Source organism: Carcharodon carcharias, chromosome 5, assembly GCF_017639515.1.
Source record: "Carcharodon carcharias isolate sCarCar2 chromosome 5, sCarCar2.pri, whole genome shotgun sequence".
Classification (NCBI taxonomy): domain Eukaryota; kingdom Metazoa; phylum Chordata; class Chondrichthyes; order Lamniformes; family Lamnidae; genus Carcharodon; species Carcharodon carcharias.
In genome coordinates, this window is record NC_054471.1 from 120,378,497 (window position 1) to 120,398,488 (window position 19,992).

General features: G+C 42.9%; 1 protein-coding gene across 13 annotated transcripts in view; it reads left to right on the forward strand.

The window, feature by feature from the left end:
* The window catches only part of epb41l2 (erythrocyte membrane protein band 4.1 like 2), a 211,487-nt gene that overhangs the window by 167,249 nt on the left and 24,246 nt on the right, over positions 1-19,992 (forward strand). For all 13 annotated transcript variants that reach the window (XM_041187700.1, XM_041187703.1, XM_041187708.1 and 10 more), the window contains 4 exons: positions 8,027-8,179; positions 14,995-15,092; positions 15,618-15,790; positions 16,642-16,838. In XM_041187700.1, coding sequence (XP_041043634.1) covers positions 8,027-8,179; positions 14,995-15,092; positions 15,618-15,790; positions 16,642-16,838 — 621 coding nt within the window. The remainder of the gene's footprint in view (positions 1-8,026; positions 8,180-14,994; positions 15,093-15,617; positions 15,791-16,641; positions 16,839-19,992) is intronic.

Consider the following 19,992-nt stretch of genomic DNA (forward strand, 5'->3'; position numbering starts at 1 on the left):
GTACTGATGGGTTTTTGGCTGTGTGAAAAGTTAAAGGGAGAATAAATTTCCTATTGAATATTAACTAGTTGCTTACTGGGTAATGTTTAGTCAATGTTGCTTTTAGTTAGTTTGTGTACAGTTCAAAACACACAAATTACTATGTTAATTTTCAAGGAGCCATTGCTTCACCAGGTAAAGAAGTTACTTATGTTGTGGTCCTTTGAAGTCACTTCCCGTCTCCTGTTCTTAAAACTTGAAATCTGGTTGTGTAATTCCTTGATGTTGGTCACTGAGAATTAAAACCTCTTGCTTAAAGTTGTCAGTCGCTGTTGGGATCATGACAAAATGTAGAGGCTCAAAATATTTACTTTAATGGAAGGTGAATATTTTAACTTTTGAAACTAAGTACACTTCACCTACAAATCTTCCATTTGCTATCTGCCCCTCTAAATGTTTTTTCCAGCATTTTTTTGGTATGACATCCTGGAAGTAACCCTTATGAAATAGTTATGAGGTAGGACCTCATCATCCAGGAATATCCAGAGTTCATGCACGTAATCACCAAGATTTTGCATCTAATAATTTTAGTGGTCAGAAAATCCATTTAAGTCTGAATTCCTGATATATGCTTCTCACTGGCAAGGCTCTGGGAAAGTGATTTTATATAATTATTCCTTCTGTTTTATGATACAGTGGCTCCATTTCATTCTGATTCAGTTTTGCAAGGATATTTTTTGTATCACATTTTGCAGACTTGCCAGTATCAGAAATGTGTAATTATGGTGTTACAGGTTTTAAGGACAACTGTTTTAAAGGCACATTTCTGTTTTCAAACCGTATACATTAAATTTAAAAGCCTTTATCAAAATGGAACTATAGGCAGACAACATGGCACCTTCCGGTATTTATTCAAACCTCGTCAGACTCATAGCTCTAGAGCTGGCTATGAAGAGACATTAAAAAATGCAAAGGCCCTTCCAAGAATGTCCATTGAATCTTCTAAAATGTGTGAAAAATCCTTTTACTTCTGAAGGAACAAGAGACGGGAAGTGACTTCAAAGGACCAGAACATAAGTAACTTCTTTACCTGGTGAAGCAATGGCTCCTTGAAAATTAACATAGCAATTTGTGTGTTTTGAACTGTGTAAAGGAGGCTGTAAGAAGCTATCTTATGAGGCAGTGCAGAACCCCAGGAAGAACTGAGAAACATCAAAGGAGAGAAGGTTCTTGGACAAAGAGCAGGTTTAAAGAAATCAACTGATGTCCTGCCAAAAGATTCAAGGCAATTTGCAAGTACCGTAACCACAGAATTAATTATTAATAGGGAACCTCCTCTCTCTTGCAAAAACCCGCTGACCTGCTGAATCCTCCTAAACTGAACCTCAAATTTCAACCCCTTCACTTCGGAAAGAACAAACTCAAGCAAGGGGCCCAGAACAATATCACATGGAGACTGATTTGATATCTCATCTTTAAGTATCTTTTTCCTTTATCTGCATTTTAATCTTTGTATCTCTATTTTAGATAATAACTTTATCACATTTACCTAAGTAACTTTCAGGAGTATTTTTTGTTATTAACTAAGCTATCTTGCTTGTCTGCTGGGTTATTTTCAAATTGAACTACTCATAAATTAAAAGGGGGCTACATACACACACAAGTCCTTAGCTCATGGACCACTTTAAGGAAATGGCTTTTACGTGGTCAAGACATCTGCAATAATATATATTAAATATAATCTTAATTCAAATTAACACATCATAGAGCCTTTTTTTGAAAGGTAGAACTTGAAATGCCTCTTTGTATACCAAATTATAAGGACTGTATATTTTTTTAAATGGCAAAACTAATGGCCAGAATTTTCCACGTGCCGACGTCAGCACGCGGCATTGCGATATTTCGGTCAGCGGGCGCGCTCAGCAGTGAGGTGTTCGTCCACCATTAATTGAAGGCCTCATTAAGGCCCTTTACTTGCCAATTGTCCTGGATTTTGAGGGGCCCGTGTGAACTTCGGGTCGGCGCACGGGCCCAACAGGCAGGCGGGTAGGAGATTTTTTAAGAAAACTCATGCAATGTCGGGATATGTGGACTCAGAGAGGCTGTTCATGTTTTACGTAAAGTTTTAATTGCTGAAATTGTTTAAAAGTTGCCTGTGTGATTGGTAGCAGTTCACATCGATTTCCAAGAGCTTCTTGTGTACTTTGAAGCCAGTCTGCAGACAGTAATCTTTCTCGAGCCTGCAGCTTTCCGGAGGCCTCCATTTAGCCTGGGGGTATGGGTTCTGACCTCTCCATGGGAGGCAGCTCCCCCTGAGGTGGAAGAGAGGGATAGAATAAGGGGGAGGCCAGGACTGGACAATCAGCCTCCAGGGGAGCCACCTTTGGGAGGCCAGGCACAAGGGGCGCAAGGCCAAGAGGTTGTCCAAGGTGCAAGAGGCCTCAGAAGATGCCACTATCCTGAGCCAAGGTATACAGGCAGCGAAGCAGCTACCTCAATACGACTGAGGTGCAGTACCTAAGGAGGCTCCGACTCTCAAGGGAGACAGTCAACTATATCTATGTATATATATGATTGGCCCTGAGATCTCCCCTAACTGTGTAAGTGACACCCCATACCAACGGCTCTGAAGCTCACAGTTGCCCTCCATTTCTATGCCTCTGGCTCCTTTCAGGGCTCGGTGGGTGATCCTTGCAGCGTGTCCCAATCACCTATCCACACTTGTGTCAAGCAGGTTACAGACACTCTGTTCAGATGGTTATCCACCTTCATCCACTTCCGCTGCGACCAGGCAGGTCAGGCACAGCGAACCAGAGGCTTCACAGCCATTGTTGGCTTCCCCCACGTCCAGGGTGCAATAGACTGTACACATGTGGCCATCGAGGCGCCAGCAGGTGAGCCCGGTGCCTTCGTCAACAGGAAGGGCTTCCACTCCATGAACGTGCAGATAGTGTGTGATCACCAGATGCAGATTTTACAAGTCTGTGCAAGATACCCAGGCAGCTCCCACGACGCCTAAGTAACTTTCAGACACTCCCAGGTGCCGGGGCTCTTCAGTGCTCCGGCTCGGCTGGATGGTTGGCTGCTGGGTGACAAGGGCTATCCCCTCAGAAGGTGACTTATGATGCTACTAGGCCGTCCAAGAACAGAAGCTGAGCAGCGGTACAATAGGAGCCAGGGCCACAAGGGCTATGGTGGAGAGAGCCATTGGTCTTCTCAAGATGCGCTTCCGTTGCACTCCAGTACCCCCCAGATTGTGTCCGTGATAGTGGTAGCACGCTGCGCTCTCCACAATCTTGCGCTGGAAAGGGGGGATGCAGTTGACGATGAAGACCTTGATGCACTGGATGAGGCTGCACATGATGAATCCATCAGTGTCTCAGAGGATGAGGAAACACAGGGCGATGATGAGGGGCAGAACAACGACTCGCAATTACACCAAGGAGGCAGGGACATCTGGGGCAATTTAATCCAAAGAACCTTCAGCCAGCTCCACGTACATGGATCAGCAGGAGCAGCATTGCCTGGAACTTCCACACGTGGCACTTAGGTGCCATACCTTCCACCTGTTCAGCTGCAACTAAGGGCTTAGTACAGAAACATCAGTGTCCACTCAAACACTCATGATAAGTATGTGAAAAAGAAAAATGCACCACAAACAAAAGACCCTCAGCCATGGTAATAAAGGTGGACTTTATTCTGTCCAAAAGAAAAGCAAACAACACTCCATTGCAATAAGAAAAAATTTGAGTCCCTATTCTACGGGCAACACAAAATCACCAGTGACATACCCGGGGAGTGCCTAAGGTGCCTTATGCTTATGTTTGTGGGTGCTATGTCTACGTGCCGCCCCATCGCTCGGAGTGGCTTGTAAGACAGCCTGCTGACTCTGCTGTCCTATTGGCCTCGCTGACCTTGGCGGGCGTCTTCTGTCCCGTGGAGCCTGTGATGGCTCCACCTGGGAGGGAGTGGTCAGTTCCTGAACTGGCAGTTCCCCAGTTGTCACAGCCTCAACATTGACTGGCGGAAGGGTGGAGGAGCTGCTGTCCTCATCTGGAGCACCCTGAGAGGAGCTTGCAGTGACGACAGGCAGCTGCTGCGCCGACGTGAGGTCCCTGCTCACCGCAGATGCATGGGCACCGAGTGCTGACGCTTGGTGCCCACAACATCCTCCCACTTTGGGAATGACCACCTGTGGCCTTTACCGCTGTGAGGGCTTGCAGGTCAGAGCGTAGCCCAATCATAAAATGTTCCATTCGATTGAAACCCCTCTCTATGAGAGTCGCCAATCTTTCATTGGAGGAAGCCTGATGCTCTGCCCTGAGGGTCAAACCTTCACGTGCGCTCTGCCTGGACTCCTCCATCGCAGGGAGCAACTGAAGCATTCCCTCATGCAACCCTGCTAGATGCAAACGCACTTCCTGCCGCCTGTCCTTCAGCTGCTGCATTGGGGACAACTCCAGAGGCATGTCATCTGTGCCAGACTCAGCATGTGCCTCATCCCCTGCAGCCCTCCGGCTGCTGGAGCCATTGGCACTCTCTGCCCCTACCATCTCCTCCAGCGATGGTGATGTGCCCTCTCCACTGTGACCCGGGACACCAGCCGACGGTAAAGTCCCCACCGAGGTGTGTGTGTGTCTGCGCTGGTGCCTGGCTGGCTGAAATGATATGCCGCAAATTGCACATGTTGGCCCTCAGGTGTGGAGGGGGGGCTGCGGTGTCGAGGTGTGCGTCGCTCTGGCGGTGATGCTGAAATTAACAACAAGGACACTGCATCAGTTAGCGTACATTCAGTTCAACCTTTCATCCCTTTCCACCCCCAGCCTCATAAGTCGCTCATCCTTCAAGACCCGAAGGAGACGAACATTGGTGAGGTGGCAAAGAGTCAAGAGGAGCCCCAACCATTAAACGCACATGCAGACCGGCTGGTCAGAAGGCCTCAGGAATGCCACATGGCATGTTATGTGCCATAGGAGTGGGGAGAGTGCAGAGGTTCCTGACCTGGATGCATTGTGGCCTGGATAGTTGCGGGGCTGAGGAAACATCGCAAACAGTTGCGACATTTGCTGTGGATCACAGGAGATTGAGAGGTCACATTATTGGCCTTCATACCGTTATGAGGGGCATAGACCAAGTGGGCAGAAGGCCACATTTCCCCTTGGTGCAGGGATGAGTAACATGGTGACATTTATCTAGGTTGAGTGCCATGAGGTTCACAGCTGAGGTGCTGAGGACCTTTTGGACAAAGTAATGTGGGGCGCACTGGCCCCCTAAGATGCAGTAACTCTTTGGCTGTGCAGCAGCGATCCAATGGCATGTTAGACCATGGTGATAGTGGTCACAAATGGGATAAGGTGATTTTGGAAGGTGGTGGAGACACGAATCCTCAAGGGCACGAGGGTCCCTTCTGTATGATTCGTGTCACAGTCTGTGAATGAGCATTGTTTCAGCATTAACGATTACAGCAACCATCAGTGGTTTGGATGGTGGGCAGAGTGGATGGGATTGTGAACCTTAAATACCTGTCCCCTGGACCCCAGCCTCGCCGCCCTGACCTCCTGCCCAGCTCCATGGCCTGTTCTTCAAAGGTTGTGAGGTGCTGGAGGAGAGCACACCCACCTCCAGTCCTCTGGTGCTCCCGGGCATTGTGGTAATTTTTTGCCTACAAAACAGAGAAGAGGGTTTATTGGGGCCTTTCGCTCATGTACTCTGCACGCGCACGCTGAACCCCAACCACAGTGGCCCATCTGAGGCCTCCAGCGGCTCCTGCCCACACTACTGGTGATCAGTCCTCAGAAGATAGTACAGCTGCTCCCAACCCCCTCCCCCAACAGCCACCTTGGACAACATTCGGCGTCCATCACTTTGAATTGCACACGGGTCTTAGTGCCCATGGCAAGGAGGCACAACTAGGTGCAGCACTGATGCCACTTGGCCAAAAGACCTTGAGGCACCCCTTGGACCATCTCATTACCATCAATATGACATGTGTTGGAGTTCTGAGTATGTGTCTAGTGGCCTCCCCTGCAGGTTGCCCCCAGACTACTCAAATGCCACAAACAACAACATATGCTGCGGGGAGAACCCTTCACCTCAACCGCTAAGGCTGATGTAAGCATGGTCAGTACCCATTTACCCACCCAGCATGTGCCAGATGCCCTATGCAGTCAGTGGGGTGAGGGTGGGGGGGGTGCTCAAAGGCTAAGGCTGCCTTCTGGGTCAAATGGCCAAGACCGACATGGTACTCACCCGTCCAGAGCGCAGCAAATCATTGAATCTTTTTCTACACTGGGTGCCAGTGTGCCGCACATCATCATGGACACTGACAGCGTCACCCACCTCCTCCCACGCCTGGCTGGTGACATGGGGGCCGCCCTCCTCCCATCCTCCAGATACAGCACATGCCAATGGATAGACACCTCTTGGAGGAGGACAGCAAGGCATGCACCTGAAAATCGGGGGGCACAGTAGCCCTCCGCTGGCCTCTCCTGTAGCCTGCCCCCCCCCCCGCCTCCTGCTCATGCTGCTGTCCAATCAGTCTTCCCTCCCTCTCTCTACGAGTGGCCATGGTGCACTGCCTCAAACAGGCTGCCTGGCCACTCTTTAAACAGGCTGTCGGTTCCCCATTGGAACCGGCAGTCTGAGGCCACCCACCCCGGTGACTATTTTCCCGTTCTCCACAGGAGTCGCTTACCCGCTGGACGGGCCTTAATTGACCCACCTGCGGAAAATGGTGGTGCGGCCCGTTTCTTCAGCGGCAATCGACCTCCCGACCGACACGGAAAATTCTGCCCAACGTGTAACTGTGTAATTTGTTAGATCATTCACTGTAAACCAGGAATTTTAAACTGTATGCCTCAGTTAAGTGACATAAGTAGTTCTAAGTTTACCTTAGCGATGCATAGAAGCATCTACTAGACAGTATAAAACAAATAGTTTTTGATAGAGATGCTGCTTTTTATACAAGTCATAGTATGATTAGAACAAGTCAACGTGGTTTTACAAAAGAAAAATCGTGTTTGACAAATTGAAGAGTGTTTTTTGAGGATGTAACTAGTAGAGTAGACGAAGGGGAACTGGTAGATGTAGTATACATGGATTTACAAAAGACATTTGATAAGGTGCTATACAGAAGGTTAAGACACAAAATAAGGGCACTTGGAGTTGGACATGATATAATTGCATGGACGGGATTAGTTAATGGATAGGAAACAGAGAAGGAATAAATGGGGCATTTTCAGCTTGGCAGGCTGTGACTAGTGGAGTGGTTCAAGGGTCAGTTCTGAGGCCTCAGCTATTTACAATCGATATTAATGACTTTGATGAAGAGACAGAGAATAATGTATCTAAGTTTGTTGATGATACAAAGCTAGATGGAAAGGTAAGCTGTGGGTAGGATGTACAGAGACTACAAAGAGATATAGACTGATTAAGCGAGTGGTTGACAAGATGGCAGATGGAGCATAATGTTGGGAAGTGTGAAGCTTTTCACTTTTGCCGTAAGAATAGAAAACCAGAATTTTTTTTTTTAAAACATGAAACTTGTAAGTGTTGATGTTCAAAGTGATTTGGGTGTACTCGTACAAGGAACACCAAATTATCTTGCAGTTACAGCAAGCAATTAAGAATGCACATAGCATGTTGACCTTTATCACAAGGAGATTGGAGTACAAGAATAAAAGAATCCTTGCTGCAATTGTATGGAGCTTTGGTGAGTCTACACCTATTCTGTGCAATTTTGCTCTCCATATTTTAAGAACTTGCATTGGAGGCAGTATAGCAAAGATTCACTAAATTGGTCCTTGGAAGGAGAAGGTTGCCCTATCCTCATGATATGCCTCTCCAGTTATCCAGTAATTAATCTTAAGTCGTTTAAAAGGACGCATTCATAAAATTATTCCTTATTCTGGAGATCTTTGTATTGCTCATGAGTTAAAATTGTCTGCCAATTTACCTTGAAAATTGGGCTTTAGTATGTGCAAGCCTTTGACATGCCATGTTGATATTTTAAAAAATTTTTATTGTTTTTCTGTTGCTTTTTAAATAGGATTCAGAAGGAGTGGATATTATGTTGGGCATATGTGCTAATGGACTGCTCATCTACAAGGATCGTCTCCGAATTAACCGCTTTGCTTGGCCAAAAATTCTTAAAATTTCTTACAAACGAAGCAATTTTTATATTAAAATCCGACCTGGAGAGGTAAGAATTTATCCAAACATCAATTTGATATGTGGTTAAATTTCACAGTAACTTATTTAAGACTGACAAGAAGCTAATTTAAAGCATAATGGAATTCAATTAATTTGATAAAGGTTAATGTTCATGTTCCATTCTATTGGGTTGTAACAGTGGTATATTCTGAGGGGGGAAAAATACCCCTACAATGTTGGAAATACACAAAGCTGATGAAAGAAAGTGGTTGGTAAAGCAACCACCTAATGTTTGGTTTTCTCAATATAAAGGAGACTGCCTTATGATTAGTTATCAGGGTGTTTTAGACTAGAGAAAGGGTATGTACTTGCCATTTCAAATTGAAGAAGTTCTGGAATGGCTATGTGTTAAATGGACAGGTGTTGTGCACCCTGCAGTTGCATAGGAAGTAGCACGGTAAAAGATTACACAAATGTATTGCAGAGGCATTCCACAAAGTGAGGTGGAAAAATGCGCATTGTGACATAGTCATGTTGGTTGCCAAAGACTATCTAGAGAATGTGGAAGGAGGTGAGGAGGACAAGAGGGGACACTGCTGCAGCTGAGTAGGAGGAGGTTAGAGACTAAGGAATGAACTGACACAGACAAGGGTCATCTTGACTACTGTGGTGGCAAAGTTTGATGACAGCAGATCTGTTGCCAAAAATGGAAATTAACCCTGTAAATGCAAAGAAGATCTATGGACCTTTTACTGGAACTGCAGTGGGAAGAAACATAATAGTTCTTGAAGTAGATTTCTGTGGAAAGCCCATTGCGTGACGTGGAAAGAAGGCCAGGAAAGGAAAGAACAAATCAGAGATGGACTGTGAGGGATGGGGTGATCGGAAGTTTGGTAAATTAAATCCTCTGGATCAGAGTGAGAACATGAAGCTGGATTGAAGAATTGTCAGTGTATTGATTAAGAATTTGGAAAGGGTCAAAGTAGAATTGAAACAGTGTTCCATATGTCATGCAAAAGGGCACAAATGTCTAGGACTCATGAATGCCCACAGCAACACCTATCTGGAGAAAGTTTGAAAGAATTTTCAAGGTGAGTTCAGCCAAGTGGAAGAAGATGATGCATGTCAGCTGTTTGAGCTGCTATTCAAGGATGAAATCGACTATGCAGCTGGTAAAGAACGGAGGTACTGGACATACATGCTGAAAAGGAAATTATAGTGGAATATCTGAAATTGTTTAAGCTTCAAAAGGCTTCAGTGGAATTATGGCTATATATGGGTCATGTTACGAATGCCAAGGTTTATAAGATGGTTATGTTTTGGACTGTCTCTTTCAGGTAAAATGGAGTAATGAAGAAAGTCATGTAATCTGCCAGGAGTTCTGCCCGATAACAAGCCTGTATATCTTTTAACCATGAAGACTGGGGGGTGGGGAGAGAGGGAAGGGTGAGCCCAGATTGAGTGCTATTGAACTGCATGTTACCAGGTTTAACACCTGAAAACAAAGGCAGAAGCAGATGTACTTGTTATTGTCGACTTTATCTCAGGGACTTTGAACAGGAAACAGAGAGAGGGAGTCCGAGAGAAAGAAACAGAAAGACAACGACGGCGGTGAAGAGCAAGGAGAAGGTAGTTCTGTGTTAGCTACCGGGCAGAATGCTGATGGCAGCTGGCCTTCTGGTCAAGGCAAGGGAACCGGCAGGTATTTAAGAACTCAAAAAAAATACACCGCGTGGCTGGTGTAAGGAAACATTGGGGTGAGCCTTGCTGCTGAAGGTCTGTTTGGGATTTCTCAGAAGACTGAAGGAAAGGACCTTCGACAGACACTGGACGTTATAACTTGGCAAAACAGGGAAAAGTGAACATGCTGGAAGCTGGGAGTGACTTTGGACCATTTCCTGAAAAGACTGCAATTCGGTGAAAACCAGGCTCTAAAGTATATATGTGGCGTGAGGTTATCGATGGTGTTAAGGCATTAATATGGGTTATCTTTTCTGTAGTTTAGTAATTTAGTGTATTAGTTGCCTATGAAGTAATGTTTAGGCGATGTTGATTTTGGTTTGTTTGCTACATTAAAAGTCTTAAAGCTTGAAATCTTCTGCAATTCCTTTAATTTGGTCACTGGGAATCCAAATCTGTATTATTGGTCTCTATACTGGGATTGTGAAGAAGAGTTATATGGACTCTGTTTCTCTCTCCACAGATGCTACCAGACCTGCTGAGTTTTTCCAGCATTTTCTTTTTATTTCAGACTTCCAGCATCTGCAGTATTTTGTTTTTATGTTATTGTATTGTAACAGTAGGGACTGGATGGCTGAAAAGGAATACAGCCCTGAATTGAGGTAATTGGTTCAGTAGCACAAGAATAGGCTGAAACAATGGATGGAATCTTGCCACATCCGAAATTTTTCTTCCATCAGGACTAAAGGTGAGCCCTGACCCCAGTGGTGTCTGCTGATTGCACAGCACTGCGATCTTACAGGGGGTGGCCAGTTAAGAGGTCACCTCTGCGTTTGCCGGCCAATTAAGGATTGTGGGTGAATTCCTGAGGTGGGAGATCGAACCAAAGGGGCTGAAGCTATGGGCTTCTGGGAGAGGTAGGCGCTGCTGAACCACACAGAGAAGCACAATGGGGTGCTCAAGATGGATGTGCTATCTGAACTCTTACGCAATTTAAAAATGAAGAATGGCTACAGCTGGCAGAACATCATTGTGGAGAAAGAATCGCTCCTTAAGCTTGCTAGTGGTTATGGCTGTGGTTCTCTGACCCCCACGGCTCTAAGATGGGAGGTTTTAGAAGAAGCGTTGATGGTCCCCCAGCCTGTCGCCAGGAAGCCCGCACCAGGTACCTGCTAGGCTTTGGCCACAGCAATGGGCTCATCTGACATCAGAACGTTCCCACAATAGTGGCTTTCTTCCCTGCCCCCCCATCCCCCTCAACCCCAAATTGGCCCCTAAAGTGACCAATTGACTTTCTACCTCTTCTGCATTGACCCCTTTTCTGGCAAGGAAGCTTTGACATGGGAGTGCATGGGGAGCTGAGCCAATGTGCTATCTTCAGACTTTACTCTTGTTGCCGTCTCCAACCCTGGAGGCATCAGGGTCTGGGAAGATTTTGCCCAACTGGTCTATCAGAATAGTTCTAATTATTTATCTTCAGCAGGAGGCAGAGATGTGTTGTGTGGGGTTGCAGAGCAAGATTTGAAATATTACAAGATATAGATTTCCAGAAGAGATTAAATCAGTTTCAGTATGGGAAATATACCAAAAAGCTTTCACAGGAGCAATGGGCGGAATGGCTTCCTCTCTGCCGTATCGTTCCATGATTCTATACAAAATAAAGCACTTGCATTCATATGATGCCTCATCATACTATTGAGGCAAAAATGCTCTGCAACCAATGGATTACTTACTCTGTAAATGTAGCTGCTGATGCATAGGAAAACATAACGGCTGATTTGTAAGTCAAGATCCCACAAGCAGCAAATGTCTGAAAGTCCAGTTAATGTATTTTTTTGTGTTATTGATTAATGCAGGAATGTTGGTTAGGACAAGTTGAATATTCTGTTCCTCTTAAAATAATACTATGCATTTTTTTATACCCACTTACGCAGGTAAATGGAGATTCAGTTTAACGTTTTAACGGAAAGACAGCATCTCTAATGAATGCCCCAAGTTATCAACCTAGGTTATATACTCAAATTCATAATTAAGCTTGAATCTGAAGCTTCTTAACCGAGATGAAAGTGCTGTCAGTTACAGCTTGCATTATATAGCACCTTTAATGTCGAAAAACATATGATGATGTAATCAGACAAAAATGGATACAGAAAGGTGACTGAAAGCTTAATCAAAGAGGTGGAATGCAAGGTAGAGATACAGAGCGGTTTAGGAAGGACATGCAGAATGAGGAACCTAGAGGACTGGAGACACTACCACCAATGACCAAAGGGAGGGAGAATGAAGAAGAGGTATTTTGTGAAGAGGACATGAGGTTGCAGATGGATATAAATAGGTTGAGCGAGTAGGCAAAAATCTGACAGATGGAGTATAATGTGGGAAAATATGAAATTGTTCATTTTGACAGGAAGAATAAAAAGCAGAATATTACTGAAATGGAGATTGGCTGCAGAGGTCCAAGGTGCAGAGCGATCCAGGTGTTCTAGCGTGTGGGTCACAAAAAGTTAGTATGCAGGCACAGCAAGTAATTAAGAAGGCTAATGGAATGCTATCCTTTATTGCAAGAGCAATTGAACATAAACGTAAGGATGTTATGCTTCAGTTATACCAGGGCATTGGTGAGACCACATCTCAAATAGTGTGTGCAGTTTTGGTCTCCTTATTTAAGGAAGGAGGTAAATACATTGGAGGAGATTCAGAAGAGGTTTACTAGATTGACGCCTGGAACAAGTGGGTTATCTTATGAGGAAAGGTTAGACAGACTGGGCTTGTTTCCACTGGAGTTTAGAAGAGTGAGGGATGACTTGATTGAAGTATATAAGATCCTGTACAGTCTCGACAAGATGGACACGGAAAGGATGTTTCCTCTTTTGGGTGAGTCCAGAACTAGTGGGCACTGTTTTCAAATTAGGCGCCACCCTTTTAGGACAGAGACAAAGAAAATTTTTGTTCTCTGAGTGTTCTGCAACTTTGGAACTCTGCCTCAGAAGACGGTGGAGGCGGGGTCATTGAATATTTTTAAGGCAGAGGTAGATAGGTTCCTGTTAGGCAAGGGAATCAAAGGTTATTGGGGGGGGTGGTTGGGAATGTCGAATTCGAAACGAACAGATCAGCATGATCTTATTGAGTGGCTCTTATGGAGCAGGCTCAAGGGGCTGAATGACCTACTTTATTTTGAAAGGTCTTTTGTAGGCCAGAGTTGGAGGAATGGAGACTTGTGGGAGAACTGTATGGCAAGAAGTAGTTATGGATATAGGTAGGGACAAGGCATAGGAGGGATGAGAATCTTAAATTTGACACTTTGGTGAACAGGGAGTCCATGTAAAACATCAATGACAGAGATGGTTGGGTGAATCTTTGTGCAGGGTAGTATATGGGCTGCAAGGCTTTGGATGAGCTGTACTTTATTGTAGAGGATGGGATGAAAGTCCAGTAGGGGAACGATTTGAAATGTTGAATCTGGAGGTGACAAAGATATGAGCTGAACTAGAGACAGCAGCAAACAATGTTGGAGGTGAAGATGGATGGTCTTGCGTTCAAGACCACATGGAATCAAAAGCTCAGTTTGGGGTCACATTGGGTGCTAGGGTTACAAACAACCTGGTTCAACCCGAGAACGTTCAGGAGGGAGATGGTATTGATAGCTGGGATAGAGTTTGTGGCTGAAGTCCAAGAAGATGCATGTGATTTTCAGTTTTTAACTGGGAGAAGTTAAAATTTATGTCAACCAACTGACCTGAAAGCAGTGGAGGGGTAGAGAGATAGTGGAGAAGCAGAGATAGGTGCAGTTATTGTATGTGGAACTTGATGCATTGTCTGTGGGTGATATCACCAGAGGCAAAATCTAGAGAACACCTGCAAAACTAAAGCCCTCTTCCAACCCGCATCTGCAGCACACCATTGCCCTCCCCATCAATCAAGATTCAAGTTAAGAACCTGGAAAGCATGGACTATTTTGGCATATTTTGGGAGCCACCTCTCGCTGAAGGCAGATACAGATGTTGAAGCCTGTCATCATCTCCAGTGTGCCAGCTCAGCCTCCTGACGACTGAAGAAAAGATTATTCAAGGACCAGGACCTCAAACCCAGGACTAAAGTTTACTGGGCAGCAGTGATTCCCATGCTCCTATGTGCTTCGGAGACTTGGACAATTTACAGCAGGAACCTCAGACATTTGAGAAATACCATCAAAGCTGTCTCTGAAAAATCTTTCAAATTTGTTGACAGGACAGGTGGTCTAATATAAACATCCTCTCCCAAGCCAGCATTTCAAGCATCTAGGCACTAATGACCCAAAACCAGCTTTGCTGATAACAGGCTCCCGAAACAATTGCTCTACTCTGAACTTTGTCATGACAGGAGACTCCCAGGTGGACTAAGGAAAAGCTTTAGGGATATCCTCAGAGCATCCCTGAAGAAATCCAACATGCCCATTGATTCATGGCAATTAACTCGAGGGATATGTGGATAGTGCAGGAAAGTGGCATTGAGGTAGATGATCAGCCATGATCTAATTGATTGGTGGAACAGGCTCAATGGGCTGAATGGCCAACTCCTGTTCCTATGTTCCTAGCCTATGACTGCTCAAAATGGAGAGGGAACATTCAGGAAGGTACTAAGTGATTCAAGAAACTGACAGAAGCATGCAGCAGTCAATCCAAGTAGCGGAAGGAGTACACAGTCCTCAAACAACTCATCTTTTTGATCCCTCAAGCACACCTGCCCACATGTGTGCAGATTGCGCACTGTTAGCCATTTTAAAATGCACAGAACAGCAGTGGAACCAAGGCATCTGCGATCCCAAGGGACTGCCCGAGAGATCCTGTTTAACGCTTGAATGAGTTGAAAATTTAATTGTCTTGTGATTTTATATTTTATCTTCACAGAATGCATTGCATTGCATTGTACGTGGAATTAGAAATACCAGTTAAACACTGGACTAGTATAATGCAAAAATAAAGTGATAAAGTATCTCATATTTGTTCCTTATCAATATATTTTTATCTCTGTCCTTTTGAAATGTGAGGGGTCCTTTTCATAAGTTGCCAAAGTGTTTCAAAAAAACAATGTGCTTTTATGTTTAAACAGTAGTGCAAAGGTTGATACCTTGTAAAAGCAAACATTTTTTTTGTTGAGAATCCCTGTTTACTGCTGAGAAGATGTCATTTCATTTCTTCTTTCCAGACAGAGCAGTTTGAAAGTACTATTGGGTTCAAGTTGCCTAATCACCGAGCAGCAAAGAGATTGTGGAAGGTTTGTGTGGAGCATCATACTTTTTTCAGGTAAACCTATTCTGTAGTTGTTGGATATAACAGCGTTTATGATAGTAATCCAAAATTATCCTCGCTGTACTAGTGGAAACGGACAAATTGTCCCTTTACTTTCATTATCTCAGTCTTGCTATAATTTTCTGGTTACACCTTTATCCATATCCTATAATAAATTGCCCTATCTATAGATGTATGCTGCAAAGAAGGAAGAATGAGTTGAGTATTTTTCACGTGAAGTACTCCCTGCAATGCACATCTGAAGTGGATAGTTTCTAAAAGAAGGACAATGAATTATTTTTATGTGCAAACTCAAAAATGAGAAATTTTCACATTTAATTGGCCAAAATGCAATGTACTGAGAAAGTTCCCTTGATGACGTTCCTTAGCAAATTCCATGTTTCCAGGATGTCCGAATAGTACAGACTAATGGTTATTTTCTAAGTTTGAACCAATACATGGCAACATTTTAATTTGTGTATTTATATTGAAAAGCATTTAATTTTGAATTTTTAAAACATTTAAAATCATTAATTGCAGGTTGCTATCTCCTGAACAAACTCCAAAAAGCAAGTTCCTGACTTTGGGGTCAAAGTTCCGATACAGTGGTCGCACCCAGGCTCAAACACGGGAGGCTAGCACACTCATAGATAGACCTGCACCATATTTTGAACGTACTTCGAGTAAGAGAATGTCCAGAAGTCTTGATGGAGGTAGGTGGTGGTGAATTTCAATAAGCCATCAGGCTCTAATCCATCCTTTGAAGATAAGTCTAGAGAAAGTGCTTTCTGGTAAATAATCTCCAATGTCCCTATTATTAAAAATAATTTTAGGTTGAAAAAATACTTGCTATTTTCAATTAACTTTTCTGCAGGATATATGCAGTTATGTCATATGTGGACATTACTTTGAATCAAGCTGATCTGTAGCAGACTGTTCCTATGAAACGTGACTGATGGAGCATGCAACAATACCAAGACAGAAGTATGATTTTTTTTCAGGTTATGTGACTTATGAATCATCGTTCTGACTTGGTTTTGACATAGTCCGATGTCTGCATATGACATCTTCCCTGGAAACAATGAATTCAGAGAAATCAGGCAGGGAAGACCAGACTTTGGTATGGGGGACTTCCCAATTATCTGTCTATCTTCCCCAACAATTTTCCTCGGGGTAATACAATACATCTGGACCCAGGTCTAGAGAAATCTACTCTTGATGTCGGAAACTATTTCATTTCTCAGCACCGACCTCTTTAACCTTTGGACGTGGAAAAACATATAGCAGATAAACTACTGTATTTGGTGCATCTTCTGAGCATTTGTGTAGGTAATTAGTACGCAAAATACTATAGGTATCTCTCTCCATTAGCAAGAGACAGTCAGTTATATGTAGCTTGAGGGGCACCACTCTGCAAACATGGAGCAAGGTGAGAAGTCTCCATGGACTAGCACAGCCAGTGCAGGGATTAAACTCATACCATTGATGTCATTCTGCATTACACTGTAGCCAACTGATCTAATAATGACAGATATAAGCAAAAAAAGTTTATTTTCTCTAACAGCCCCAGTAGATGGCATTGATGAAGTTGGCCTGCTGCAAGGTTCATCTTCTGTAGGTGTTTCTCAGAGTTCAACGGCAGACATCACTGCTGTGACTGTTGGTATCGTTAAAGTAGAAGCAACAGATGAAATGGCAGAAGCAAAAGGCAAAAGCACTCCCTCAAAAGTCTCTCAGCTGGAAATGCCTGTGGAAACAAAGGTATTGTATATTTTTATTTAAAAAGTTACTTTGATTAGTCAATAATTAATGCACACAAGTTTTTCACCTTGCAAAGTGTTCAATAGTGATTTCCATAAGCATGCTAATGGTGCAGAACTATTTTTCCCCTCCAACTATCACATGATTTAAAGCTTTATAATGTGATATTTTATGAAGTATTTCTTGAAAAAGGGGTGGAAAAGAATTACAATAAAATCTGTGTGTGATACATCTTATGGGAGGAATCGGCCTTGACTGTCAATCATTGTAGTTTTCACCATCATTAAACTAACACAATTTTCTTAAATTTCCTATTCTCACCTTTTGTACGAGTTAATTCTTTGGGCAGGGAAGAGTGATTAAGAGTTTGCATATTGTGGGAGAAATTCAGAAGTGTTCTCTGACTTGTGGAGAAAGGGTGGGGAGAGAAAATGCAAAATGATATTATCCCTCACCAGTAAGGGCATTTGTTTCCCCCTAAGTATGTTATGTGGATGAAGGGAAGTGCTTTTTATCCCTTTAAGTTTTGTCCACTGTTTGCAGCCACTTATTTTAACAAATAAGGTAGTAAAATTGATCATGATGGGATATATTTGCTGAAAACATCAGAGGAAGTAGAAAAATAATGAATGAACTCAGATGAATGAATCAAAAGCAAAATATTATTGCTTTCAAATTTCTTAAAACTAGAAAGCACCCTTTATCGGATGAGTTGACTTTTCCAGCCCTGCATGGATCGAACTTTAGGACGTGTAAATAATCAATTGAAATCAAAATTAGTAAGAATAAATGTAAGTGCTGAAAACTATTTGAGGAGAGATTTTCCTGGTTCAATGCCCAGGTGTGTTGGTAGTGTGGGTGCAGCAAATATTGGAAAATTGGGCAGTCAGAACACACATACTTGTAAAAAACCCGCAAAATGTTTCTCCAAAATTTAATGTCATGAAAATCAGGTGTGTGTTCTCACTTGCTTAGTGTTTAGCTATTTGTTGCACTTCGTTAATCTTGGATGTAGACCCAGACCCAAGAAAATCTCCCCTAATATTTGTAAAGTAGCAGAACTGTTTTGCGTTATATTTCAAGTGCCACTGTTAAGTGCGCTGTGTTCTTAATAGCTAAAATTAACATAATATAGGAATGTAACATGACCATGACTTATAAAGTGTAGCTAAATCCTTTGTAGAAAAAAACTGAGCAAGTTTACTTTAGATAAAAGTTTTTCTTGTGTTTTGAATTTTAAGTTGAATAAGCATATGGTTGGGAGAAAAAGCTCTGTTGTAATCAAGCTAAATTTTAGTAATTATTGTACAAAAGATGTACTTTGCTTGTTTTTCCTGTATTGTGTTTACCCTATCCATCTTGCAAAGGCTAAAGTTGTCTGCCTCCATTTGTTTGAACTTGTAGCACTTCCTGAGTGACTTTCTGACTAATATTGTTTCTCTTTTCTTTTTTGTTTCCTTTCTGTCCCCTCTATACTTTCTGAAACATTAACACGTCTCTACTGGGTTTAATTTAGTTTCATTACATATATCCCCCATCTCCTACCTATTCCAGCTATTCCCTCTCTTTAAATCTCTTTCCTATTCCTGAGACAGATTTTCTCTCTGACATTTCAGAGGGTAGTGCATTTTCAACTGGCGAATTAGACAAAGAATGTATTTTCGAGTCTGTTTCTTTCAGGCATAGTCCACATGTAACAACACCAGAGCATGATGCAGTATTATTAACTAATCCTCATCATCCTGATCCTGTATTTATCACACATAATCTTAAAGCACAGGACCTGAAGGAAATAGAAATTGACTCTAATCCTGTAAGAAAGATATTGGCTCTTGCATTTCTAAATCTATACAAATGCTTTCCACACAAATTCCCTTCATTGCTTGATGAGGATGGTTATATTAGCTTTCCCAGCCTTCCTGCTGACTGTTCAGCTTTGATTCCACCAAGTTTTCAAAAGTACATTCCTATTACATCTCCATCCCTTATTCCTTCTCTCATTGTCATCTTTGTGCTGCTTTTGTCTGCATCCCAGTCTGTCCCTTTCTCACTCACCCTTTCTCTTCCTCTTGCTCTGTCTCTCTGCTACCTGGAGCCTAAGGCGACTACATTATACGCCTCTTATGACAATGACCTGAATGAGAAAGCAGAGGAAGAGGAGGTGTGTAAATTTGTCGCTTAATGTGTGGCATTTGAAAAGTTTTTGTATGGAAAGTTATAAAATAATTAGAGATGCTCTTTTTTGGGGGGGAAAGAGAAAGAGTATAAATATTTTGATTAATGTTGATTCATGGATTGTTTTTATTTGAAACTCCAGCCTACTTCTGTCCATTCTATTCTCTGCAATTTTCTCTTCTAATTGTGTAGCATCTGAACTCAATATTTTGTATTGTATACTATTTCTTGCAAACCAAGAAGTATGGGGTCTTCAAACACAATGTTAAACCATGTGATTTGTAATTATTTTCCATTTTTTTACTCACAAACCACACTTGATCAGATGTTTCCATATCTGAAATTTCATTGTTAATGCCTTTTTTAAACAATGCAAGTTTAATACAAGATCTATGCCAAGTATTTACTTTTTGGGGAACTGACTTTGCAGCAGCTGCAAGGCAGGTGGCACTGTTTCACTTCAAACTAGACAAGATTTTGTTGACAATCAGAGCTACTTTATACTTTATATCCCACCCTCCTTACTCCCCTTCTCCACTCAAGTCCCAAAGGCTTTGATTATTTAGTTGGAACACTGCAACCAACCAGATTGACCAAAATGGCTTTTAGGATCCCACTTATTTCTAATGAAGACATGATAGTCTTCATAAATAGTCCAGATATTCCAAACCTATGTCTAAGCAAAGCTGTGTCATAATAAACAATCGCCTTCAAAAAAAAAGAATCCCCTTGGCCTCCATTTTTCCCTCAAAAAGCAGGTAGTAAATACTTACAGTTGGTAAAGAGGAAAGCTTTTAACTGTTAACTGTACAGGACATTTGTGAGACTGCACCTGGAGTGCTATGTACAGTTTTTGTTGCATTTCTTAATAAAGGATATATGCATTGGAAGCAGTTCAGGGAAGGTTCACTATGCTAATTCCTGGGGTGAAGGGTTTGCCTTCTGAGGAAACGTTGAGCAGGATGGGCCTATACTCATT